Here is a 26,626-nt window from a genome sequence, read left to right as displayed (position 1 = left end):
GGATTTCCTGATAGCTTTCTGTTATTGATTTCTACTTTAATTCCATTATAGTCAAAGAACTTATTTTTGTAAGATTTCAATCCTTTTAAATTTATTGAAACTTGTTTTATGGCCCAGAACATGATCTCTCTTGGTACATGTTCTGGGTGCGCACTTCAGACAGAATGCATATTCTGCTGTTTTAGGTAGTGTGTCCAACAAATGACAATTAGGTCATGTAGGCTGTTTAAGTCTCCATATCCTAATTCTTTTCTGTCAGTTTTTCTATCAGTCATTGAGAGAGAGTACTGAAATATCCAACTGTAATGTTGGATTTGCCTATTTCTCCTTTCAGTTCTGTCCATTTTGCTTCCTGTGCTTTGAATGTTATCAGACACACACGTAATCGGGATTGTAACATCTTCTTGATGAACTGACCACTTTCTCATAATGTGTTTATAGTTTTCATCAAATCTGGAAAGTAGCTGACCATCCTTTCTGCAAATATCTTTTTTTTTTACTTCCTCCTTCTCGGGTTCCAATTGCATAACTGTTGGGCTTGGTATTGTCCTACAACTTTTGTTTGTTTCATTCTGCAGCTTCTTTTGTTATATCTTCCTCACTGATCTTTTCTTCTGTGGTTCATCTCATCTACTGCCTTTTTTTTTTTCCCATATAATGTATGTTTCATCCCTAGATGTAATGTGTGCCTCTTTTTCTATCTTCTCTTTCTCTGCTCATTATTATCTTGCTTTCTTCTACCTTTGTAAACATATGCAGTATATTTATAATAGCAGTTCTAAGGTCCCTGCCTCTTCATTCTATTGTCTGTGTCATTTTTGGTTCTGTTTCTATTGACATTTCTCCTGGTTGTGGGAGGTATTTTCCTGCTCATTTGCATGCCTGGTAATACTGCCTGGATGCCAGAGGTTGCGAATGTTACACTGTTAGGTGCTGGATTTTATTGTATTCCTTTACATATTGTTGCTCTTTTTCCTGGAATGCAGTTAAGTTACTGGGAATCACTTGATCCTCTGAATTTTTTAAGCACTTTTAGAGCAAGCTCTGCTATAGCAGAATAGCCTATAGTGTTGGTCTACTTTGACGCAGGAGATCTCTACCCAGTGCTCCACGTCTGGCTAAAGGCAACACGAACCAGGCATGGCCCTAGGTTCCAAGAATTGTTCCACTTGTTCCTTTCTGGTGGCCACCTCACCAGCCTCAGTAGCTTCCTCAAATGCATGCCCAGATCAGTAAGCAGCCAAGGGCTCAGAGATCCTCTGCAGATCTCTAGAATTCTTCCTCTATATATTCCTCTATATATCTTACTCCTCTCCAGTAGTTTGCCCAGGAAATTCTAGCCATATTGGACTCCCCAAGCTTTACTATCTGTCTTATCAATTTGGTAAGAGCACCAGGATTTGCTGGGTGTCCCTTTGTGCACTGAGGACTGGAGACCTGAGCTAGGGCACTCTTAGGGCACATCTTGTTTCCTTTCTCTCAGGGATCACTTCTGTGCTCTGCAACCTGTTGTCCAATGTCTGAAAATCAGTGTTTCTTATACTTTGTCTGGTTTTATAGTTGTTTAAAACAGGAGGTTAGCTGGTCTCCATTACTATCATAGTCTGTTAAAATTAAAGTTCCTATAGCATTCTGTTGTCAATTCTCATATGGCACCTTCTGTTTTTATTGTTTTTGTTTCTGTTTTTATGAATCATTCATTTTCCTCACTAGATTATAAGCTCTTTGTAGCCAGGAACGAGGTCATATTTATAAATAGTACCCTGTACATAGCAGGCCCTAGAGAAGTCAAATGAATAAAGAATGGGCAGGCCGAGGTTGAACAAAGCAATGAGAGATAAAGGTTCTGCTAGAGCTGAGTCTGAGGACACTCCCTTCAACTGTGAAACTGTTTATCTAGTCATGTGCTGTGATGTCCCAGTATTCAGATTCTCTGGCAGGATCACACCTGCCAGAAACCTCCTTGCCAACCTCCTTACCCAGTGCCACCCTGACAAGCCAGGTTTTTGAACTCTGGCCAATTCCCATCAGGCCTGCCCATTGAAGAGTTAAGAATGGGTCCTAGTCAGGCAGCATTAATTCTCTAAGGCTATGGCTTTACCATGTGCAATGAATACTTTGGTCCTAAAACTCTTAAGAGGACAAATAAGCATTCCCAAAACAGCACTGATTTTAGAGTCAGAGAGACGTGGGATCTGAATCCCAGGTGTGCTGCTTACTTGCTGTGCAACCTTGGACAAGTTGCTTGACCTACCCGAGCATTAGTTTCCTTAGGAAATGGGGATAAGAGGTAATACCTCTATGTATGAAGAAAACCCAGCACATAGTTAACACTTAATAAGTGGTCACCAGGGGACTTCCCTGGTGGCACTGTGGTTAAGACTCCGCACTCCCAATGCAGGGGGCCCGGGTTCGATCCCTGGTCAGGGAACTAGATCCCACATGCATGCCGCAACTAAGAGTTCTCATGCCACAACTAAGGAGCCCGCCTGCCGCAACTAAGACCTGGCACAACCAAATAAATAATAAAATAAATATTAAAAGAAAATAAATGGGCACCAGTATTATAGCTTAATTAGGACCCTTTAAGCAAGGATAGAGATCAGGTAAAATGTATGAGGACCAATCTGTGGAAGAAATTAGTGGCCACTTGGTAACACTGCCCTCAGGGGACAACATTTACTTGGAGGCCAACCAGGGTGCAAATGTGTACTGAATAGGACACTTCTGTCCAATAATTATCAACCATGGGCTAAGGAATGCCAAGCAATCTATTTTCTAGCTTACTGGCTGTCTCTTATAGAGGTATACCTATGTCTGTGCCTGAGCCTCACAGTCATACATAGATGTTAAAAAAGAGTTGGTAGGCAGAGGGCCACCTAAGTTGACAGAGACAGCAAATGCATGTTTGGTGGGAAAAAGTGAGGGCAAATGAGCATAAAAAGCAGTGAGAAAATGAGTGGTCACCAAGCTCACATAGGATGGTAACAGACGTTTTCAAACTGCTAGGTCTCTTTCTTAATATATATTTATAAGAACTTTCACAACAGGTAGCCTAAACCTCGGCACTTTGAAAAAATTGAGATTTAAAAGAAAGCTATCAAAATATTTTGAAGAGTAAAATATGAAAGGTTCAAAGAAAGTTTAAAGAATAAATCCTTTTAGCTCAAAGTAGCGAAGATTCAGGAATAGCTAGATGACTCCCTGCAAAGGGAGAAAGGATTATGCATAAAAGGGGTGACCATCTGTTCTCTATCTCTAGTGATGAATAAAATGAAAGGAAATGGGCTCAGCTGTAGTGGAAGAGGCTCATTCTAACCTTTGCGTGGCTATTAAAAATAGAAACTACTTGCTAAGGAACATTATGGAATTTCTTTCCCTGGAAATCTTCAAAGATAGACTACATCCACTTTTCTAAGTATGACAGGAATCCTGTTCGGGGGGCGCATCTGTGGGTGTGTAAGACAGATGTGCTGTGTTTGTAACTCAGTCTCCACCAAGGGCATGATCCACGAGGGGCTCAGCTGCTCGCTTAGGACAGACTGGAAGTGAGCACAGTGTGGTGACCGGTCTAGACGGGAGACCACGAATCTGCTTTCCCTTTGGGTTTGTGTAGAAAGGGCTGTGTGCAGAGGCCCAGGGTGTGGGTTACCTGGAGTACAGATACGTGGGAGCGAGGAAAGACATGAATCGGCCTGGCTTGCCGAGGTGTGACAGCTTACAGGGGCATTTAGAGTAACAAGGAAAAGTTTCTCTCTATAGAGTAATAAATAGACCGCCGGATATAACAGGTAGAAAACAACTGAATTTCTAGGTTGTCTATGAGAAACAGAATCTGCTGAACTGAAAGTTGCAGTGATTTGAAGCCCATTAATGTCTTGTCCCAGACAAACAGAACTGGGCACTTAGTTCTACAAGCCCACGGCAGGGCAAGAGCTGAGGAGTTTCTCGTTTTGCTGGCACTAGCACAGGTAACAACTTTCTTAAAACTGAGACATTTTTTTTGTTGTTGTACATGGAAAAGTATTTATTGAAAACATGGTTACTGACAGGTAGATCCTGGCTACTCTCAGGTTACAATCTTGGCTCACAACTGGAAGTGTTACCTCTTTTTTTTTTTGGCCTCCTATTTTATTTTCCCTAAAATGTTCCATCCTAGGATAGGTAGATCTTATATAAATATATATACATGTCTGTATAAGTATGGCCTATAGTAAAAAAAACATATAGTACACTCTTCATTGGGCAGTACCCACCATGCTAGGCGGCCAATGCTGAATGCCACTGTGCCCACGTGTGTCCAAGGAGAGGAGCTGTGCATGCGGTTTACAAGTGCTGCAGCACCAGGGAAGCCTCGATGGCAAACTTACTGAATTCTCTAGTTTCCAGGATTCTGTGAAAATCACTGTAAGGCTGTTCTTTTTTTTAAAAATTAATTAATTTATTTATTTTGGGCTGTGTTGGGTCTTCATTGCTGCACGCGGGCTTTCTCTAGTTGCGGTGAGCGGGGGCTACTCTTCGTTGTGGTGTGCTGGCTTCTCATTGTGGTGGCTTCTCTTGCTGCGGAGCACGGGCTCTAGGCACACAGGCTCAGCAGTTGTGGCTCGCGGGCTCTACAGCACAGGATCAGTAGTTGTGGTGCACGGGCTTAGTTGCTCCGTGGCACGTGGGATCTTCCCGGACCAGGGCTCGAACCCGTGCCCCCTGAATTGGCAGGCGGATTCTTAACCACTGCACCACCAGGGAAGTCCCCAAGGCTGTTCTAAATATTGAGTAAAATCCTAACTAATGAACCAACAGTGCTCTGGATTTAAGGCACAGAACTCCAGGTGGCAGCTAGCAGCACAGCAGGTGTACTGGAGGGCTGCATAACTAGGACACGTGGCCTTGGAGTCTTCAGTGAGATGCTGGTACACCTGACCCTTAAGGAGAAGCGATCACCAAAGGAGCACTTAATACGTGGTGTGCTCCGACGGGAAATGAATTCGTCAGCTGCATTTCTAATCGTTATCAAAACTTTATGTTAGGGACTTCCCTGGTGGTCCAGTGGTTAGGACTCGGGAGCTTTGACTGCTGGGGCCCGGGTTCAATCCCCGGTCGGGGAACTAAGATCCCACAGGCCGCACGGTGCGGCCAAAAAACAAAAATTTATGTTAAACCATTTCACAATGATTCCCACCTGAAGAACAAGCGCCATGGTGGAACCCTATCAAAATCCAAAAGTCCCCAAAACAGGGCTTTCATTGTACCCTATTCCCTAGCAGCAGAGAGTTTGTTATGACCCACTTCTTATGGTTGAAAATCACTGCTAAAACCACAGTTTTTGATGTAATAGAGGGCATGTCTCAGGTGTGCTAGTGCGGAAAAGAGGTTGAGGACCAGTACTATCTATAGAATTTCTACAGAGGGGCAGAAGTCATGTTAGATATGGATGCCAAAGGGACCTTTTTTTAAAGCTGTGTTTACACAGCAAAGCTACAAATATAAAAATAGCAAGTTTCCTAAGGATGTTTTATTCACACTTTCTATAAGAATGAGAGAAGGTCAATAGGCACCAACAGTGACTATTATTCTTATTGTGCTGTTGTTATTATCAGGGTGCCTTGGGAGTATTGATGGAGACAATGAGGGGTGCTGAAGCCACCGTGGAGAACCAGTGCCTCTCACCTCCAGTCTCGTGACTGGCTGGAATGAGGAGGGCAATCTGCAGCCTTGGACAGAGTCTCCTTCTGTGCAGAACTAAATGGCCCACATCATCATCAAATAAACAACTCCAACATCACCAGTACTGCAGTCCAGACACCCCAGATGGTAGCTTAATCGCCTGAAAGAATTAATAGTGCACCTCTAAGCACATTATTCACCCGGAGAATAGTTTAGGCAATGGAAAGAATCTGGTCCATTATACCCCACACCATTGCTAAATAATATGCAATCACAGAAATGAAGCACGGCATATGGTGACTGCTCCACTATATTGAGATTCATTGTGATAGAAGTGCTATTCAAAACCCTCATGTAGAAATTGGAAAGGCATACCTTTCTTTTCTGGAAGAAACATGACAATAAGACAAGCCAGTCCTCCTAGGCACAGAAATGCTGCTAATGTCCGCTTCCGACCAAACCTAAATAATACAAAGAAATTCATGTTTCCCTTGAGAATCTTATACATTCATCTGCTTCATCCCCCTAACCTTCCTTTTTAAATGTCCTCACTTTCATTATATGTTCATCTTTTCTTAAGGAGTGGGTGGCACATGTGACTGACCAGGACATAAAATAAGTAACCATCACAAAGCCAAGGAAAACTTGCTGGATGGCGGGTTTAAATCATGTGTGCAGGAAAAGAATAGGGAATCATTCTATCTATTTCTGTGAGTGCTTACTATGTTTCAGGCACTTTCTGTGCTGAAATGCTTTCTGTCTACGTTATCTTACTTAATGCTAATAATAAACCTGTAAGGCATATGCTGTTATATTCTCCATCTTCTAGAGAATAACACTGAGACATGGAGAATGGAGTCTTCCAGCTCATTTCATTTTCTGGTTACTTGTATCTTAAGCAGTTAAAATTTTAAACACACCTCTCTCTCTCTTAAAAAGACAAACAGAAAGAAACTCTTGTTAGTATGTCAGAATTCAGTGAAATTTATTGCACACTTTCTTGGGAGAAATAATTTTCAAATAAGAGCTCTAGACTTAGAAGAAAGATATGAACATTAATAGGCCTTCCTTTACTAGGAGCCAGCAATGTGCTAGGTCCTCTGTCAGGAGCTTCAATGTTATTGTAATTTTTATAACAATTTTTCCAGGGGAATTTTATAATCCCTGGTTTAAGGATAACTACATGGAGGTTTAGCAAGGTTAACTTCTCAAAGTCATAAAACTAACACGAGGCTAAGACTAGATTTGGACGCAGGTCTGCCTGATCCCCAAGGTGGTGTTCCTTCCCTCTGCTTCCGATTTTAATCCTGACTCTGGTGTGGAGGGCTGGGAGACAGGGAAGGACTCAGGTCTCCAGGTTATTGTGTTTAATTTAACAGTCAGTATTGCATGCTTTTCAAATGATAGGCATCATTCTAGCCAGGCACTAGGGATGCAAAGACACCTAGGACACACACCCCCATTGACTGTGTCCTTGTAACACTGCCCGTGGTCATCAGAGGGGGGCATAGGAAGCTGTAACAGGAAGCACACCGGGGGTGGTGGCAACAGATTTCTAAACACTCTGCCTGACTCAGCCCTTGGACCATGATGAGAGCACACTCAGTCACTAACAGAGGGGTCAGCAGAGGCAACTGGGACCACCCCCCAGAGAAAAGCCCTGCAACTGAACAGAATCCGAAACTGCCCTTGAAAATGCACTGACCGCAATATCCATGACGACAGCACCCAGTGCAACGCTAAAGGAGTGCTGTTTTTGGTAAAAATGATGATTTCTGGAGAATGAGAAATGGCAAAATCCAACTGATTCCTAGCTCACTATTTTCAGTTGCCCTGGTCAGGGGTTCAGTAACAGAAGGAATCTGAGAAAGCTGAGGAAAGGGTGCTCTATAAAAGAACTTCTAAAAAATATTTCAAAACTGTGCCCACTGACAATGAACAGCAAAAGCGGGATCTCTTCTTCCTCTCAACAAAGTCCAGGGGATCTTAAGAGGAAAGAAAAGTCTTTTTCATTCCTGCAGCTCTTTGTCTTGTGTGAGAGCTTCTAAATGACAGTGGTTGGGTCATGGAGCTCTACTTACGTCGAGTCAATATTCCCACATGTTGGGACGAACAAATCACACACAGACTGCTCAAAAACAGTTGGGTGGTAATGTCTTAATATTGGATTAAAAAACCTATGAAGACCTAAATAGACATTTCTCCAAAGAAGACGTACAGATGGCCAATAAGCATGTGAAAAGATGCTCAACATCGCTAATTATTAGAGAAATGCAAATCAAAACTACAATGAGGCATCACTTCATACTGGTCAGAATGGCCATCATCAAAAAATCTACAAACAATACATGCTGGAGAGGGTGTGAGGAAAAGGGAACCCTCCTACACTGTTGGTGGGAATGTAAATTGGTGCAACCACTATGGAAAACAGTATGGAGGTTCCTTAAAAAAACTAAAAATAGAGCTACAATATGATCCAGTAATCCGACTCCTGGGCATATATCTGGAGAAAACTCTAATTCGAAAATATACACGCACCTCAATGTTCACAGTAGCACTATTTACAATAGCCAAGACACGGAAGCAACCTAGATGCCCATCAACAGATGAATGGATAAAGAAGATGTGGTATATATATATATGATGGAATATTACTCGGTCATAAAAAAGAATGAAATGATGCCATTTGCAGCAACATGAATGGACTATCACACTGAGTAAGTCAGAGAGAGAAAGACAAATATCATATCACTTCTATGTGGAATCTAAAATATGACACAAATGAACTTAACTACAGAACAGAAACAGACTCACAGACATAGAAAACAAACTTACGGTTACCAAAGGGGAAGGGCAGGGAGGGATAAATTAGGAGCTTGGGATTAGCAGATACAAACTACTGTAGATAAAATAGATAAACAACAAGGTCCTACTGTACAGCACAGGGAACTATATTCAGTATCTTGTAATAAACTATAATGGAAGAGATTATGAAAAAGAATATGTATATGTATAACTGAATCATTTTGCTGTATACCAGAAACTAACACAACATGGTGAATCAACTATACTTCAATTTAAAAAACCTACATTATAACTCATAAACTTGAAGCCCAAGAAATAACACACTAAAAAATGAATTCTCACTGTGTTTGGTCTGAAAAGAATTCTAATCACCATGGAGTACTTAGCAGATCCTGCATATGGACAAAGACAATAATACTTAGATATTTATGTATGTTAGTGTGTGTGTGTCCTCTACGTGGTGCACTTCATATCCACCCATACTCACCATTTTTGGTTAATCAAGTAGATGCAGATAGGGTAAGATGGAATCTCTATGAGGCCAGACAGGGCCAAGTTGGCATAAATATTTCCACCTAGATCACCTGCACTCAGAGTTAGGCCGTAATACACCAAGCTGCACACAAACCTGCAATTGGGGGTGAAAGACAAGAAAGACAATGAAAAAGCCGATAAGAATTTACCAGAAGATTCAAATCTTGGTTTGGTAATGCCATCTGGCTCAAGCAGTAAGCCTGACTCTCCCACTAAGCTTTCTATCCTAATATAATTTCTATACTAGGACAGAATAAAAAAGGGGCCTTGGAAATGATTTGAGCTACATCCAGATGCTCTATAAAGCAAATGTGTGGCCAGCTCCTGACAGAGGAGACATCGCTTGTGCTTTCATCACGCTTTTCTGCATTTAAATGAAGACAGTGACTCTATTCTTACTGTATTTAATTCAACAGCTTATAGAACACTTGCCCTAGGCAATTGTGATATTATCGTAATGACTCTACAAAAGAACTCCCAGAGAGAAAGCCAACAGAGGATGGTGTTGAGAACAGATGTTGGTAAGTGCCTGGGTCGCCAGTGGGTGGCCTGCAGGCCAGGGTGACAGGGACTCTATAACCCCTGACCAGGTTCTCAACCCCTCCTGGCATTCAGCAGGTGCATATGCTATAGACGCCCAGAACAGGAAAGAGAAGACGAGGGCCATGGTAGAGGCAGGCTCCTCTAGGATGAGCAAAGCCCTGCATCTATTTCTGCACGCCACCGCCGAAACACTGAGAGGGCGCCTCCTAGGAGGCAGACATTGTGCCAGGCACAGAGCCCACGTCCCACAGCCCAGGAGCTACGCTGGAGCAAGGGCCATCCTGAAACTCCAGGTTGGGGAATAATAGGAACTTCTTCCAGAGTGAAGGGACTACAGTAGCCCCCGCTTATCTGCTGGGGATACGTTCCAAGACTCCCAGTGGATGCCTGAAACCTCAGATAGTACCGAACCCTATATATACTATGTTTTTTCCTAGCCATACACCTATGATAAGGTTTAATTTATAAATTAGGTCCAGTAAGAGAACACCCGAATTGCTGGCATGACTACTCTCGTGCTTTGGGGCCATTATTAAGTAAAATGAGGGTGACTTGAACACAAGCACTGCGATACCGGATAGTCGATCTGATAAGAAAGACAGTGATTAAGTGGCTAATGGGCAGGATATGCTGGACAAAGGGATGATTCAGGTCCCAAGTGGGATGCAGCGGGAGGGCGCGAGATTTCATTACGCTACTCAGAATGGCATGCAATTTAAAACTTATGAGTTGTTTCTTTCTGGAATTTTCCGTTTAATATTTTCAGACTGCAATTGACCTTGGGTAACTGAAACCACAGAAAGCAAAACCTTTTGTGCCTAGGAAATTGCAGTATTAAAAATAAAACAAACTAGAAGAGAACAAAAATAAACCCTGACTAGGCTTTTTTTAAAATTAATTTTTATTGCAGTATAGTTGCTTTACAACATTGTGCTAGTTTCTGCTCTACACCAAAGGGAATCAACTATATGTATACATATATCGCCTCTTATTTGGATTTCCTTCCCATTTAGGTCACCACAGAGCATTGAGTAGAGTTCCCTGTGCTATACAGTAGGTTCTCATCAATTATCTATTTTATACATAGATCAATAGTGTACATATGTCAATCCCAATCTCCCAATTCATCCCACACCCCCTCCTTTTCCCCCTCTGTAAACTATAAATTTCTATACAAATAGTAAAAGACTTGGGCTTCGGAAGTTCATTAGTTTTTATGTTTTTACAATTCATTTTGACAAGTGTTTATTATGAGGCAATTCCCATTTGCTTCTCTTTTCCTTAGAAAAAGTCCAATGAGCTGCAGCTATGATGAGACCAACAGGAAAGGGAAAGCTTTCTCTCCGTCTCTGCCAAAACAGCAAAATGGGCCAAATGCCCTGGGCTATTAAGAATGGGCCACAGGAACCAAGGAGAGGGATGGGGAGGGATGACGGACCCCTGGAGCTGGCCTGCTTAGTGACTCATCCCTCTCTGGCAAATTCGCCCAGGCAGCAGCTACTTCCCCTTACTTCTTCCTGGGTGGAGCTGTCATTCATATACTGGGGATGATGAGCAGAGTCATAGCTGGGACATCACGGGTAAGGACGCAAGGTGACACTGAATTGTCTGTTTTCCCCGTCCCCGAGCACTTTGCCTGTAAGCAGCAGGCTAGACGACTTAAAATATTTTCCTGAAGTACTGAAAAAACCCTTCCCATCTGCAGTAGAGACCCCACCCCCTTACATAACGCTATTCCGAATGTGTTGTATGTGTTAGTGTGTATCTATTCTGCATTTAAAATAGAAATCCCGGGGCTTCCCTGGTGGCGCAGTGGTTGAGAATCTGCCTGCTAATGCAGGGGACACGGGTTCGAGCCCTGGTCTGGGAAGATCCCACATGCCGCGGAGCAACTAGGCCCGTGAGCCACAACTACTGAGCCTGCGCGTCTGGATCCTGTGCTCCGAAACAAGAGAGGCCACTATAGTGAGAGGCCCGCGCACCACGATGAAGAGTGGCCCCCGCTTGCCGCAACTAGAGAAAGCCCTCACAGAAACGAAGACCCAACACAGCCAAAAATAAATAAATTAATTAATTAAAAAAAAAAAAATAGAAATCCCAGTGAAGTATTCCAGCAATGGAAACACACATACATATTTAAACTAAGTTGTGAAGGTAGCAAGTAGGGCACAAATAAACAGAGCCAGTTCAAGACACTAGAGAGATTTAGTTGCCAGCTGGTGGTGAGAGAAAATGGGGAGAACGTGGGCAAGGAAGGCCTATGGTCTCAGACTCTGTTTGCAGATTTCTTTGCTGGTAGAGTTGGTCGTTGGGATGCATAATTACAGCTATTCAAATCATTTCAATCCTGTTTATGTGCCCCAAACAAAATTTAAAATGCTTGCGTAATATTTAACAGTATATTTAGGGCATCAAAGAACTATTTAAAAAGGCACTACTGTGGGAAATAACCAAAGGAACAGATGTTAAGCACAGAGGTATAATTTTACTCCCCAGTTAAGGTTTTCTTCAATGACAGATCCACAGAGAAGATTTTAGAATTTTATAGCATCTTCAAAAAGAACGGCAGTATGTGGAATGACACCGTCTCTGTTATCGTGTATTTTAACATTCTGAGCCCAGGGGAAGAAGTTTATTTGAGAACAGCTCCTTTGGCCGTGTAAGACATAAAATAAACATGAACATTCTCCCTGGCTCTAAGTCTAGTTTGTTTGTTTTTCTGTCTGTCTGTTTTTTATCCCCTGAAGGCCAGAACCCAAAAGTTAATATTCCTGGAAAAAACAAAAACTTAAAAACAAGAAGTAAATAATCCCTAAGAAAGGAGATACTTCCTTGAAGGCAGAGGGTTTGACTGACTGTCTACTTGACATGCAAATGCAGTTTTATGGAACCTTAAGTACCTGAACATACTTTGTAAGGATTTCCTGTACAATTGGTGGAACCTCAAATTAGTAGCTCCTACGCTGTATTGTCAGGTTTGGCTTTAAAAAAGCATGAAACAATGCCATTTGCAGCAACATGGATGGACCTAGAGATTGTCATACTGAGTGAAGTGAGTCAGACAGAGAAAGATAAATATCATGATGTCGCTTATATGAGGAACCTTAAAAAAAAAAGGGTACAAATGAACTTATCTACAAAACAGAAAAAGAGTTACAAATATAGAAAATAAACTTATGGTTACTGGGGGCAAGGCGGGGAGAGGGATAAATTGGAGATTGTGATTGACACATACACATTACTATATATAAAATAGATAACTAATAAGGACCTAACTGTATAGCACAGGGAACTCTACTCAATACTCTGTAATGGCCTATATGGGAAAAAAATCTAAAAAAGAGTTTATATACGTATACATATGACTGATTCACTTTGCTGTACACCTGAAACTAACACAACATTGTAGATCAACTATACGCCAATAAAATTTTTAAATAAATAAATAAATAATAAAGGTTCCCTTAATCTCGTGCCTCCAAACTTGTGTCCTTCATTCAACATTTCTTATGCATCTGTGATATTCCAGCACTAGGCTGGCTCAGTGGGGACGGTGGCAGCTGATGTGACCTGGCCCCTAACCATACAGGTGGTAGCCAGGGTTTGGTTGGGTGGGAAAAGAGAATCAAGATATAGAAAACTATCTTGGCAGCTTCTTATTCTCAATATACTGTTCTTTTTAGCTTTACATATACGATTAATTTCATATAAAATGACTCTCCTCTTTTCCCAAGTGAAAAATGTAGGTTTCTATGCAGGCTTCTTGCCAAATACAGGCAAACCATAGCACAACAGTCCTCTAGGCCAGTAAATATGATATTCGTGTCCAATCCTGGACCAAATTACATTTATGGCACTTTAACGGAATGAATAATATTAAAAGCCATGGTACTCCACAAATTCTATGTATGAACCATCCATTGCTCCCCTTTCCACAATTTAATTCTTTAAATGGCACAATCTTGAACCATTCAGTACAATTTACATTAATGCTGAGAACATTTTTGAGGGCAGGTCAGAATCAGCCAAACTAGAAAATCAGGTTCAGAGAGTACTAATCCGTTCATTCACCGACTTGCACATGTGGCTTTGAGGCTGTCACCTCACACTCCAAGGATCTCATTCCCACGAGGCATAACGTTCAGCCCACCTGTTGAGTGAGCGAGTGGGATGCCGCACAAAATGCAGTATAGGGCGTTGCAATTAGAATGTGCTATCTAAGTGCCTGAGGCCAAAACCAAGGGGAGGTGCCTCCAAGTCCTCCTTAGAAAGTCTTCTGTCTCTGGTGTGCTTCCTTGCTTTCCTTTTTTTGGAGTGGGGAAGGGGGATTTAAAAATTTACATTAAATACCTCATAAGCAAAGATGTGCTTCTGACACCTACTTCTACAAGTTCAGTAAACCTGCCGCCAGGCACCATCATTTCCTCCTTGAAGGGGAGGATGCTGAGAAAGCACAGGTGAGTGAAATTTTCTGTAACCCTGAAGAAATAACTGATTATCAATAACCTGAGTTGCAGATCAACAGAAGAGCCCTTAGAGAGAATTACCAGATGAACATCAGGGTCAGAGTATGCCCCAAGAGGACCCGGTAGCGGAACAGGTCCAGGAAACTTCCCGTCTCCTTGCAGCTCCTGTTGGCCGGGTGTGTTAGTGAGAAGGTACACTTGAGCTGGCGGTTCCTCTTGGCGATGAGGTGCAGGGCGGCTTCAGCCTCACGCAGTCGACCCTGGGAGTATAACCAACGAGGTGATTCAGGAATGAATCTGAAAGAGATGTCATCAAAGGCAGTATATTCGTATAGGTACACGTGCACCAGAAGGAGACAAATCACCCACGCCGTACGTGGTCCCCAAACCACAACCGGATTCCACGTTAGGTCTAAAGCTTGACTCTCCCAATGACACGTGGAAGAGAGAGAGGGCTACTGTCAACAGCTGCCATCATTAAATGATGGCCTCCTTTACGAATGGAAACCAAAAACACTCTCCCAAAATGGCAGTAAAAAAGTAAACAGTATGCGTTTACTTTTAAGTAAATTTTAATATATGAATGGCAAGTTAAGTTTACAGTACTGAGTAATTCTTCAGAAAGCATGTGTCAGAGATATGGCTCTAAATCATAGCCAAGTGTTGTTAGAATAATACTGTAGAGTGGGTTTTTAAAGTTCTGAAAAAGCCTCACAAAGAAGATTAAAATCTCTATTATCCATCAGAAAAGAATTTTTAAGTGTTTTTAACACAGTGATACGTTATTAAAAAGGTAGTTTATTTAAAGACTACACATAAAAATGAAAAAGTGTTTATCACATCTTAGCTACTTCTGAGCTTTTTTTTTTTTTTTTTACAAGAGATAAATAGACTGACATCAAGCATTGTACATGGATGACCACAACAAAAGCAACAATGATTGCAATTACCAAACATGAAACACACTCATACTATGTCATAATATTGACATTCCGTCCAGTAATCCTCCACTGTAGCAGCTCCTTTACTTTGCAGTGAAAACTGATTTGTATATTCTTTGCTACTTTTGAGCTTTAAAGCTTTAAAATACTCCAATCAGCTAACACATTCACTTTAATATGTCCTGAGGATATTTCGTGATCCTCTTAAGACCTTCAAGAATAAAAGTTTATTTTCTGGTTAACTTCTCCAGTTCCAAAACAACAGTTACTTCTTACTATAGCTACAAAGTATTGAACATTTCTATTGCCACTGATATCTTTCAACAGTTTCAAGACTTAGATATTACGTATCTTTTCTCCTCTTCACAGTTCTGCATACTTTTAGAGGACTTTTCAAAAACCAACGGGTGGCAGGAACATGGAAGCCTTGTTTACAAAACACAGCATCAAGTACCTTTTGATCTAATTTGATATTATTTTCCTAAAATGAAACTTGTATGAATAATACTCAAAAAGGCTATTTAAGGTGCCTTTCAGAACTCCCCATGCCTTTCAGTAAGGAGAGTGAATTGGCAACAAACACCACAGGATTTGGAACTTCATGGACAGCCAGTTCATCAATAACCATTTACTGAACACTTTCATTTTGTACAGAGCAATGTAATAGCTGCTGAGAGGAAAGACACGGAAACAAAAAAGCAGGCATTTTCCCAGGAGTTCTGCTACTGGGGAGAGATTATTCATATACAACATTTGGTTGTCAACAAAAGCAGGAACAAAGGCCTCTACAACATCCTGAAAAATTCTTTTATTTACTTCTTCACTGCTATCTGATGGTGTGTTACTAACACACAAGTAAATAGTCAAGTAAAATATTGTTTTGTTGGAAGTTATGTCTGCCGATCATCACTGGATCCACTGGCCCTGTCCACCAGCCCATATATGAGGTACCTATGTAAAACTACCTGATCAAGTCTATAAATAAATAAAAAGAATATAAGACTAGTGGGGTGAATATAGAGAGTATACTTGGGATAGAAATATAAGTGAAATGTTAGAAAGTCTATGATAATAAAAATTAAAGCTGAGGAGCGCTAAGAGGAGTGAAAAAGGACCAACAAGGAAATAGTCAAAATATAGGAAGTCATTATTATCTTTGGATAACTTAAGTCATTTTTCCCCTTCCTATTAAGCTTCTCTGTGTTTTCAGAATTGTTTATAGCAATAAAAATTACTTTTAAAACTATATAAATCATGTTTAACGATGATATTTGAGAGATACTCAGGCTTTGGAAATTTGACTCTGAGTTAATAAAACAATTTCTACTTGGGAAAGGGTTTACCTGGATTATGTAAACTTAGGACCTGTTATTTCTCCACATTTCGAAAAGCCTATAAGCTTCTCAGTAACGAAGCCTCACCTAGCTGCCAGTGGACAGATTTGGGAATATGAGTTCTAACACACGCTGATTGCACATGCGAAACAGTAAGACATGTTTTTAAAAGAAAAAGCAGGCCCTTGAACATGCTGCCTGCTACATAATGCTGTGCTCACCTTTAGAAGTTACCGTGCTAATTTAACAATGAGGCCTCTGCTCAAAAATGTCCTGTGAATTTCTTTAAAGGTGGAAAACCTTTGTAAATTAAGGGGGCACTGGTTTCTAAAGTAAAACTATCCAAATTCAAGTACTGTGAAAATAAGGAATTTTTAAGCTAAGTAATAATGTCTCTAGTAAAACAAACAAGGTATGTCTCTAAAATAACATGACTTTTTCTGATGTTGCTGATGGCTAACGCAGGCTAATTCCAAAGGTTTTTTGTGCCAACATCTGCCCAATGGATACGAGGCATCTACTGTGTGGAGGAAGGCCCAGAGCTCTGGAGCTGGGGGAAATGCAGCTGAGCAAAGAGCCTGTGCTATCAGAGAGTTCCTGCTTTATCAAGAGGACAGGCTCCGGGTGAGGCAGAAATAAGGGGCCACTTGAAGGGTGCCAGTTTAGTGCTGCAGAAAAGAAAGCAAATGACTGGAGGTCTGACCTGGAAAAGTGCGGAGGGGGTGGCATTTGAGCAAACTGGGAACGCTATTAACTAAGAAAGAAGAGGGATGGGGAGAAGGGCGTTGAAGGAGCAGGCAATAGCACTGAGTAGGAGACACAGAGGCAGACAAGCCTAAGCTGCAAACTGGAACAGAGAGCAGCTTAGTGTGCCTGGAGCAGCGTGTGTGAGATGAGATGGGAGGGAAACTGGAGGCTGACTGCAGCAAGTCTTACTTTCTAGGCCTGATGGAACACACATATACTGTGATTTTACATGCTCTTTTCTCTGTTTTCTATTTTTCATGACCTGAATTAATTTCCCAGTGAGTCAATGTCCCCACTTAGCACTAAGCAGTAACAAACAGACTACACATTCTGAAAAGGAAAAGCAGAATGGCTCGGATCATCCAGTGAAGTCACTCTGCTATTGAAGGAGAGATGAAAGCCAGCCTGATTAAGAAGTATGCGACTTATTAAATATCTAAAAAGAAAATTCGTTGATCTACTGATATTTACATGAATGCTTATTAATTCAAGGAACTGTACTAGGAACCCATTTATTCCAAAAATTTACAATACACAAGCGCGTAAAATATGGTTCGTTTTCCTTTCTAATAAAATTATGTCACTCTCCTTCACATAACTAAATGCATTTCATAAATCTTGCCTTTCTAAATATACGTTAACTATTTCTACTATATTCATTTTTGTACTTAACAATCCTTACTTTCAAAGAGAGAATGAAAACAGATTTCAGGTCAATTCCCACCAAATCTCAGTTAGTAGAACTTGAATAAAGAATTACTATATCAAATCGCTGAGTGAAAATTCTATTACGGGTATCTCTCACTTCACAGAAGAAAGCTGGTACCGTTGGCTGAAAACTATATTTATCTCAAAGATTTTAATGATTAAAATTAGAGGTCTGATACCTGAGGGGAGAAAACCTTTCAGAAGCACAATAAAACTTCTGGTGAAATAGGCCTAAGTTGGCGGCTCATCTTACAGCCTTTAGAGGACCATGGTGTGATACTCTGGATGAGTGTTTTGTAGAACCCTGCCCTGACCAGGGTATCACCCTTTTACTGCTTTGAGTCCATGCATTCTAAGGATTTCTCCCATATCTGAGTATCTTCCCATGTCCACATGTAGAGGCCCTGAAATTATACTCATCCGTGGGATGAAGAGGTGTCCCTATATATTCAATATGCACAGATTGCTCTATAATATCATACCTCAGTCGCACCCCTAGCACGTGATCTGACCAAGTCTGAAGATCTTTAAGCTTGAAGCATTAGGTTAAAAAAGAAATTGGTACCCTCCACCGGCAATATGAAGGTTAAAATGCACTCTACTGAGAGGTTACTTTAAACAAGGGATACCTGCATTCTGAATTAATTAAGCATCTCTCTTCCCGGGAGCTGCCAAGCATTGGAGCGCTTGCGGAATTTAGTTCTTCACCAAAGTCAGTTCAGGCAAACTCCTGAAAGGGAATAACGTCGCTCATTGACCCACATCCTCTTAAGACATTCCTTCTGCTTATTAAATTAAAAGTCTAAGAGGAAAAACTACTTACAAAGATAAGAGAAAGACCACTGTTCCCTGCAGGTTAACCAGAATGGCGAGGGTTCTCCAGGAGCGGATGAAGTATCCCAACAGGGCATACTGGACAATGCCGACTGCGAAGAAGAGGCCACCGATCGACCCTAATTCAGGAAAAGACACCTGTTACCGGGGAAAGGACCATCTGCAGCCCCATTTCCAACCCAGGTCACGGAGTCAATCCCCTCCTGTGAGATGTCAGCAGAAAGAAAAACCTACACAAATATGGAGGATCAGATGATAAAACTAGAAGAGAGGGGGCTTCCCTGGTGGCGCAGTGGTTGAGAGTCCGCCTGCCAATGCAGGGCACACGGGTTCGTGCCCCAGTCCGGGAAGATCCCACATGCCGCGGAGCAACCAGGCCCGTGAGCCACAACTACTGAGCCTGCGCGTCTGGAGCCTGTGCTCCTCAACGGGAGAGGCCGCGACAGTAAGAGGACCGCGCACCGCGATGAAGAGTGGCCCCCACTCGCCGCAACTGGAGGAAGCCCTCGCACAGAAACGAAGACCCAACACAGCCAAAAATAATAAATTAATTAATTAATTTAAAAAAAAAATGAGGTACCATTTAAAAAAAAAAAAAAACAAAACTAGAAGAGAGGCCAGGAAATCAGTGGAAAAGAAGGAAGGACAGATGAAAAATACAAACCACATGTAGTCAAGATGAATTTTAAGGGCCTGCCCAAGTGCTTTCTGCATTGATGTTGTACTGACATCCACCTGAACTTGTGGCTGAGGCTTGGAAATATTGTTTGCTACATGGTGGGAAGGTTTTTAGGTCATGAGACTGTGACAATGCTGGGATTGCATCTTTATCACAGGGGCTGTCCCTGAAATCCTTATCTTAAATCACAACCTACTCCCCAATTCTCCCTATTGTCCTTCCCCACTTAATTTATCACCATCATATATATCACCATCAGTTATATTTGTTTCTTGTCTGTCTATCCCAAGTAGAATATAAGTTTTATGAAGCATGAATTTTTGTCAGCACACTGATAGAAAAATCATCAACTATGGGGCTGTTAAGGATCCTATGGTTTTTGAAATAAATGCTGAATGGATACAAACCCACTGCCTTGCCCAATATACTCACAAATTCTATACCTCTGACATACTTTCTGTACCTGCTACTATTAGTAGTAGTTAAATCTATCGCTATTTATTTATATAACAGCTACTATTTATCGAGTATTAAGCCTTATCCATACATTGTCCTATAATGCAGGTACCATTATTAGCCATATACAGCCATAGAGCTCAGAGAAGTTAGGTGCCACTGCCTAAGGACACAGGGCTGTGTGTGGCCCAGACAGGAGGCTGTCTGTCCCTGGTCTGTCTGACTGGAGAGCCTACACTCTGTACCGTTCCCCTCCCTGTCACCACCCTTCTGGGGAAAGGCGGGCTCCTGTGGGCATCCCACAGCAATAGGACTTGTTACAAGAATTTTCTACAACAATCCTATAAGACAAATGTTTCTTTTATTCTTGTCCATAGATTATTAACCTATAACAAAAACAATGCCTTGTATGCTGTCTGCCCTAGTGAGGAAAAGGGGGACGCAGAAGGGAAAGCTGCTGTGACAGCAAGTTCAGTGTGCTCAGAAAACCAATCAGAGCATGTGGTCCACTAAGTAAGGGAATGCGGACTTCCATTCTCTGTGATTTCCCTGGAAACTTAAGATAATCAATAGCTATTACAGGTTCATTACAATGCACCGAATAGCACCTGGTTTCCAAGAACAAGGCTTTCTGTCATTGCTCAGAACAGTCCTGAGTACTCAGTGTCCACTGACAACAATGTAGGCAAAAAGACGAGAGACCACAGGATGGGACCACTTCAGAGGACCAAGTTCAGACCCCAGTTCTGCCACATGCTGTTGTGTGACTTTAGGCAAATCACTAAATGTCTCTGAGCCTCAGTTTCCTTATCAAGGAAAGAGAAATAATAATATCTACTCCAAAGGGTAGCTGTTGGTTTCAAATGAAACAACGCATGTGGTACAAATGTGAGGACGTTATATCGTCCTACTGTTAAAATGGGTATAGCCCCTTATATCTATTAACCTCCCCCAAAAAGCCATCTGGAAGCCTCCTCTACCTAGCCTCCTCTATCAATAATTATAAAATACTGTCTACCTAGTACTCCTTTCTAATTCCAAGAACGCTTTCCCTTTTTCAGAGAGATGACCTCCCCATACTTTACCCCTGTGGTTCAAGTCAGGGCTGCCAGTCATGGGCCTCTTGCTGGGACCATCAGAGCTCCTACCAAGGATTTTAAATACTGGACGTGGTGGTGAAACCTGAGAGCTGCTGGACCCCATCCCTGACTGAGCAGAGGAAGCTTCTCAGAGATGATGGGAAACAGAAATGAGATGCATCTGACTTCCGGGTTCCAGGTATCGCAAGGGCCTGTCTCTCCTGTGGTTTGGTTGTGTTAACCAAATGATTTCCCTTTATACCTAAGCTCATCACAGTTGAAACTCTGTCTCAGAAAGACTTGGTATCAACTGGATATAATGGATAGGAGGAAATGATTCAAAGGTTCTAGTTTAATGGCTTTAAATAAAATGATGACGTTCCTATAGAGAGAGGTCCCAGAAGAGGATGGAGATTTTAGGTAAAAGAAAGCAATATGTTTAATTTGAGGCGCCAGTAGACATTTGTATCTAATATCCAGCAAGAAGCTGCACGTGTATGTCCCGAAATGACAACAGGGATAAGGTGAGGAGATACAGGTGTGGTAAGGCTCTAGGTCATTTGGTTAAAAAATTTAATTAGAAAAAAAAAAGAACACTTCAAATCACCACTTTTGCACATTGTAATTCTGGAGAACCATAGGTGGTTGTATAACTGTTTATGGGCCTTTGGGTATTTATGCCTATTTTTCAGATTTCTTTTCTGCTTATTTTAAATTAATTTCATGTCTGCTACTCCCACTCAGTTCGCACTAGTAAAAGCCAAATTTCAGCAGGTTAGAAAATAGTGTATAGTGATGACTTCGTTTTTGTAAATGTCTCCAATGATCCCTCCAGTTTTCAAGCACAAGCCATGAAGTCCCCTTGATTCCTCTTGCTCTTGCCTTTTCTGCTGGTTCTTTAACAGGTCACGTTCCCACCAAATCCAGCTCAAATGCACCCTCTTTCCTCCTCCTCCACTACTCCCACCTGGTCTAAGCTGCCTCTGGGTTGCATGGGGCCAACCGCACCAGCCTCCTGAATGACCCCTCAATTTCTACTCTTGTTCCTCTATAATCCATTCTTCACACGCCTACCAGAGTAATCTTTCTGTATACAAGATCCCATTGTTCCTCTCTTTAATTCACTCACTGGCTACTCACTGCACTGTGAGTGAAAAAAACACCAAAATTCCTCATTTGGCCTATCATGGGCCCTATATCATTCTGCCCCTCCAACCTGATCTCATCCCAACCTCCCCCTGCCTCTCCACACTGCCTCTTTTCACATCCTCAGAGAAGCTCATTCCTACCTCAGGGCCTTGGTCCTTGCCATTCCATCTGACTGGAATGTTCTCTCAGAATCTCAGATGCCCAGGCCTCCCTCATCATTCACATCTTTGATCAAACACCTACATCTCGGTTTTCTCTATCTGTCCCCTGCACTTACTGCCTAGTCTACTACACTGTTTAATTTTCTTCATTGCACTTAAAATTTTCTGAAATTACCTCATATTGGTTATGTCTCTCCTGATTAAAACATAAGCTCCATAAGAGCAAGGACCTTCCCCCACCCTGGCCTGCCATGTTCACTCTTTTATCACAAGTGTCTATAAAGGCAGTGTCTGGTACATAGCAGGGTCTTTTTAATAAACGAATGTTGTAGAACAGATATGCAAAGGAGAAGCTCTAGGATACACAGCAATATGTTTACAGTGGTGGTCTTTACATTGGTAAGACTATATGTATTATTTATATTTCACTTCTATATGTTCTTGATTTTTTTTACAATGAACATCAATTCCTTTTGTTATATTTATATAAGAAAAATAAATAAATTAATATGACATTTTTCATAGCTTTAGTATTTTATTTTTTCTATTCTCAATAATTTTCAATCAATTATCCTCATTCTTGTTAAACAATACACTGAAAATTGGTCAAAAAATGGATGTTTTCAGTTTGTACTTATATTTTTTTATATGTACTTTACATAGTATTTTATACATACTGCAAATATTTTGTAATCAAGCACAATTTTTCAAAATCTTTTTAAACTGCTAAACAATTAGGCTACTTCCAACTAATCCCCTATTGCTAACCTTTTAGGTTTTTTTCCCAGTTTCTTGCAGTTCATGAGCGTATCTGAAGCCATAGGAGTGTATAAAATTGTGCTGGAGAGAAAACAGCTTAGAAAGAAAGGCCAAGGACAAAATTCTGGGGAAGACTCGGCTCATGGGAGAGGGACGAAGGAAGCTCCTCACAAAAGAGTTCCAGGGGCACCAGAATCTTACTTCTGTCCTGGTGCAGGTCAAGTGCACTGGCCTTCAGGGAACTCTCTCAAGCTCCTTCTGAATTTCACATTGAATTTGGCAACCATCTGATACCACTGTTGCAGGTTTTTTTCCTTTCTCCCTTTTCCCTTTGCTATAGAAATTTTAATAGCCTCATCTTAACTCAGCTTCAAGGACAAGAATGGAAGGTAAATGCATTTTTTTTTTTTTTTTTTTTTTTGGTAAATGCGTTTTAAGAGCAGTCTTTTCACTGTCTTTAGGCCGAATGGCAAGGAAGCAAGAGACCAGGAGGTCTTTCTTTTTGCCCAAAATATGCAACAGGACAGGAATAGTCCTAGAGAATTGGGTAGGGTGGGGGCAGTATATGTGTTTTGTAAGAGAGCATCTTCTTCATGGAACAACTAGAGTCAAATGTGAATATTTTAATAGAGGAATGTGATGGGTACATGAAAAATATGTACTCATGATGCTCTACATGAACAAGATTTAATTTTTTTAATTTTTTAATTATTTATTTAAAAAAAATAAATTTATTTATTTATTTATTTATTTTTGGCTGCACTGCGTCTTTGTTGCTGCCTGCGGGCTTTCTCTACTTGCAGTGAGCGGGGCTGCTCTTCGTTGGGTTGCGCAGGCATCTCATTGCGGTGGCTTCTCTTGTTGCAGAGCACGGGCTCTAGGCGCGCGGGCTTCAGTAGTTGTGGCATGCAGTCTCAGTAGTTGTGGCTCGCAGGCTCTAGAGCACAGGCTCAGTAGTTGTGGTGCACAGGCTTAGTTGCTCTGTGGCATGTGGGATCTTCCTGGACCAGGGATTGAACCCGTGTCCCCTGCATTGGCAGGCAGATTCTTAACCATTGCACCACCAGGGAAGTCCCTGAGCAAGATTTTAGACTCAGGAAAACCAAAACCCCAGGAGAGGGTGCCTTTGTGTCTCCCCTGGACAATGTGAGTGGTCGTGATCACGATCATTACTCATTTCTTGGGAAGTCCCAGCAAGTCTGAACCCACTACTTGAAAAAGTGACCTTAAAAGTCTCAATGCAAACTGAAGACTCAGAGGACACTTTCTCACTGATCCTGACTTAGGAGCTGGGCTAGGGAAAAAAGAAGCCCATCTCTAAAGGCTTTGAAAGCTGCTATAGATAAAGTGAGTCATAAAAAAGCACCACGTGTAAGTGACAGGCAGGAAGTCTGTCCTGCTAGGATGGAGCAGGTGTCTCTTGCTCCCCACCTTAATTCTAATTTGTCCAACCCTCTGTGTCCTTCAGCTTGGACAGCAGTTTGGTCGACATACAAATAGAGCAAAATTTATTTTATTTAGCTTTTGTCTTCCAGCTCAATACGTTAGCCCTCACCAACTTCGAAAACACCACCAAGTGAGAGAAAAATAGGCTAAGCAGACCAGTATTCGTATAAGGTGACCCACTGAAGATCTAAGAGGGGAGTACTCAGGGAACAGTGGGACAACATGAGCCTGGCGTCATCCTAGCCCTGTCAGTCATGAGTTGTGTGAAAATGGGCATATCACCCCTCCTTTCAGAGGTGACGTGTCCTCATCTGTAAAATGAAGGTAGAAATTCTTAGCTTGTAGGCTCTGGGAATATTACAGATATGAGTCAGATGCCTAGCATGGTACCTGGCACATAACAGATGCTCAGCAAATGGTAGCTGGCACGGTCTCATCCACATCCTCAGGCAGGCAAGTTTCTACAGTCCCACAGTCAACTTGTTCCCATATTAGTACAAGATCATCAATAGCACTCAGTAATTGTCAAATGAATGGAAAGCGAAACAAAGTTCTCACTGCAAACCTACAGTCCACAAAGTAGAGTCTTAGTGCAGTTGTTCTCCTAAGACATTATTTTAAGTCAAGGAAGCTTTTAAAATCATTCATTTGACTATAGTGTAGTTCTTAAGAAGATGATGGGATAGTTAAAAATAATACAGAATATGGCCTCTATTTTGGAACTTAAACATCATTAAAGAAATACAAGAGTACTATTAACTTGAAGAGACCAGTAAAAATCAGAAAGGCCTATGAGACAAGGATTTAATACAATACAATACAATACGAAGGCACTGAGAAAGGAGTTTCTAGTATTTCCTCTGCACTATTTTTCACTTTCCCGGGAAAAAGCAGTTAACGAACGCCCTTAGGCAATCCGTGCGGATAGGGGCAAGGTCACCATCTGTGAGGCAGGCCCCATGGGAGACTATCTAGAGAGGAATACAAATAAAATGACTAATGACTCGTTCAAGGTCATATAGAACAAACTCAGGAAAGCAAATCTAATAGTTGGATAGAGCACCTCAAGTCCGAGTGCATTTTTAGACTCGATGGTTGAACTGGTTCCTATCAAGTTGTCTGGAGCAGTTCCCCATCTCCATGTCTGCATGGATTGAAGCAGTACCTGCGAGTGCCCAGTAGGCGGTGCCCACACATTCGTTCAGCAGGACAAAGGCCACCAGGGACATCCCTCCATTCATCACGCCCACCAGGAAGCGAGTCATTGCAAAGAACTCATACGAGGGGGAAAATCCATTTGCAATAGCAAATAAGATGTCAAGGGCAAAACCTAGAAAGAGAAGAACACTATTCAATAATTCAGAGGCAAAACAGCATTTGATGAACGTAGTGTATTATATTCATTAGTTTGTAAAGATAAATCTTTGTGAATTTAAATTTTCTGAGCTATGTTATTTTTTTAAAATAGTTTCTCTTATAGACTATCAAGAAAAACTGAGGTTTTCTTTGTTACAAGTTGATTTCTGTCATGCGCAGTTTTCAATTATTAACAATAATGCTGGAAACTGAAAAATCTTAGCTCGTACTCAGCTTGTCAAGAGGACTAAGCTGAGTCCTATAGAGCTCATCTGAAATGAATCAGCACACAAGATATAAGGAAATGGATCTAGTAGACTGCCTCAATCTTTGTTCTCCTTAGAAACATGGCATGAATTAGAATCCAGGGATTGTAATATTCGCCACCATGAAAAGCTTACAGTGCAAATATCTGGCCTTCCTCGGGTATGCTGGTCACTTTAAAATGCTTGGCCAGAATCAACTCAGCCTCTTGCCAGTGAAATAAAAATCATTTCTGGGTCCACATGGCAATTCCCTGAGAACCTTAAGGAAATGGTCCCCTTATTATTTCCCTGGGAACCTTAGGGAAATAACTCCTCTTATTCAGTCCATGAACATTAAGAGATTACCTGTGAGATAGACTTTTTTCCTTCCGAACCGATCTGAGAGCTGACCAAAAGAGATAACTCCCACAAACACACCACTGAAGAAAAAAGAGCTTGCTGCACTCACTTTGTAAGATCTGTTGGCAATTAAAAACCACTAGAGAAAGAAAAACACAAAAGGCAGACATTTAGGTCACAGAAAAGATGGATGGATGGAGTTAGCTATTAAAAAAACCAAATGAACAACAAAAACGTGAATATTGGAACTTCTCCACTGCATTACCACTATTAAATGGAATTCAGTAGAACATCCATCCAGGACAACACCCAAGGAGCTTCTGTCTTCAGGAACCCCAGAAATCATTATTATAAAGTGCT

The 26,626-nt window shown here is 41.4% G+C and overlaps 1 protein-coding gene and 1 non-coding gene across 5 annotated transcripts in view; one reads left to right on the top strand and one right to left on the bottom strand.

Moving 5' to 3' along the window:
• Positions 1 to 26,626, bottom strand: part of SLC22A15 (solute carrier family 22 member 15) — a 118,214-nt gene that overhangs the window by 51,807 nt on the left and 39,781 nt on the right. For all 4 annotated transcript variants that reach the window (XR_009504292.1, XR_009504291.1, XM_059928593.1 and 1 more), the window contains exons 3-8: positions 26,273 to 26,405; positions 25,471 to 25,635; positions 18,566 to 18,695; positions 14,094 to 14,309; positions 8,957 to 9,097; positions 6,040 to 6,125 (exon numbers count right to left, since the gene is read on the bottom strand). Coding sequence is in view for 2 of the 4 variants with exons in the window: in XM_059928593.1 (XP_059784576.1) it covers positions 6,040 to 6,125; positions 8,957 to 9,097; positions 14,094 to 14,309; positions 18,566 to 18,695; positions 25,471 to 25,635; positions 26,273 to 26,405 (871 nt within the window). In the remaining 2 variants the exon portion in view is untranslated. The remainder of the gene's footprint in view (positions 1 to 6,039; positions 6,126 to 8,956; positions 9,098 to 14,093; positions 14,310 to 18,565; positions 18,696 to 25,470; positions 25,636 to 26,272; positions 26,406 to 26,626) is intronic.
• On the top strand, positions 5,033 to 5,105 carry TRNAS-UGA (transfer RNA serine (anticodon UGA)). The gene has a single exon. It is a non-coding gene; the product is annotated as a tRNA-Ser (tRNA).

Source organism: Balaenoptera ricei, chromosome 1, assembly GCF_028023285.1.
Source record: "Balaenoptera ricei isolate mBalRic1 chromosome 1, mBalRic1.hap2, whole genome shotgun sequence".
Lineage (NCBI taxonomy): Eukaryota > Metazoa > Chordata > Mammalia > Artiodactyla > Balaenopteridae > Balaenoptera > Balaenoptera ricei.
This window is presented reverse-complemented; position numbering and strand designations above follow the sequence as displayed.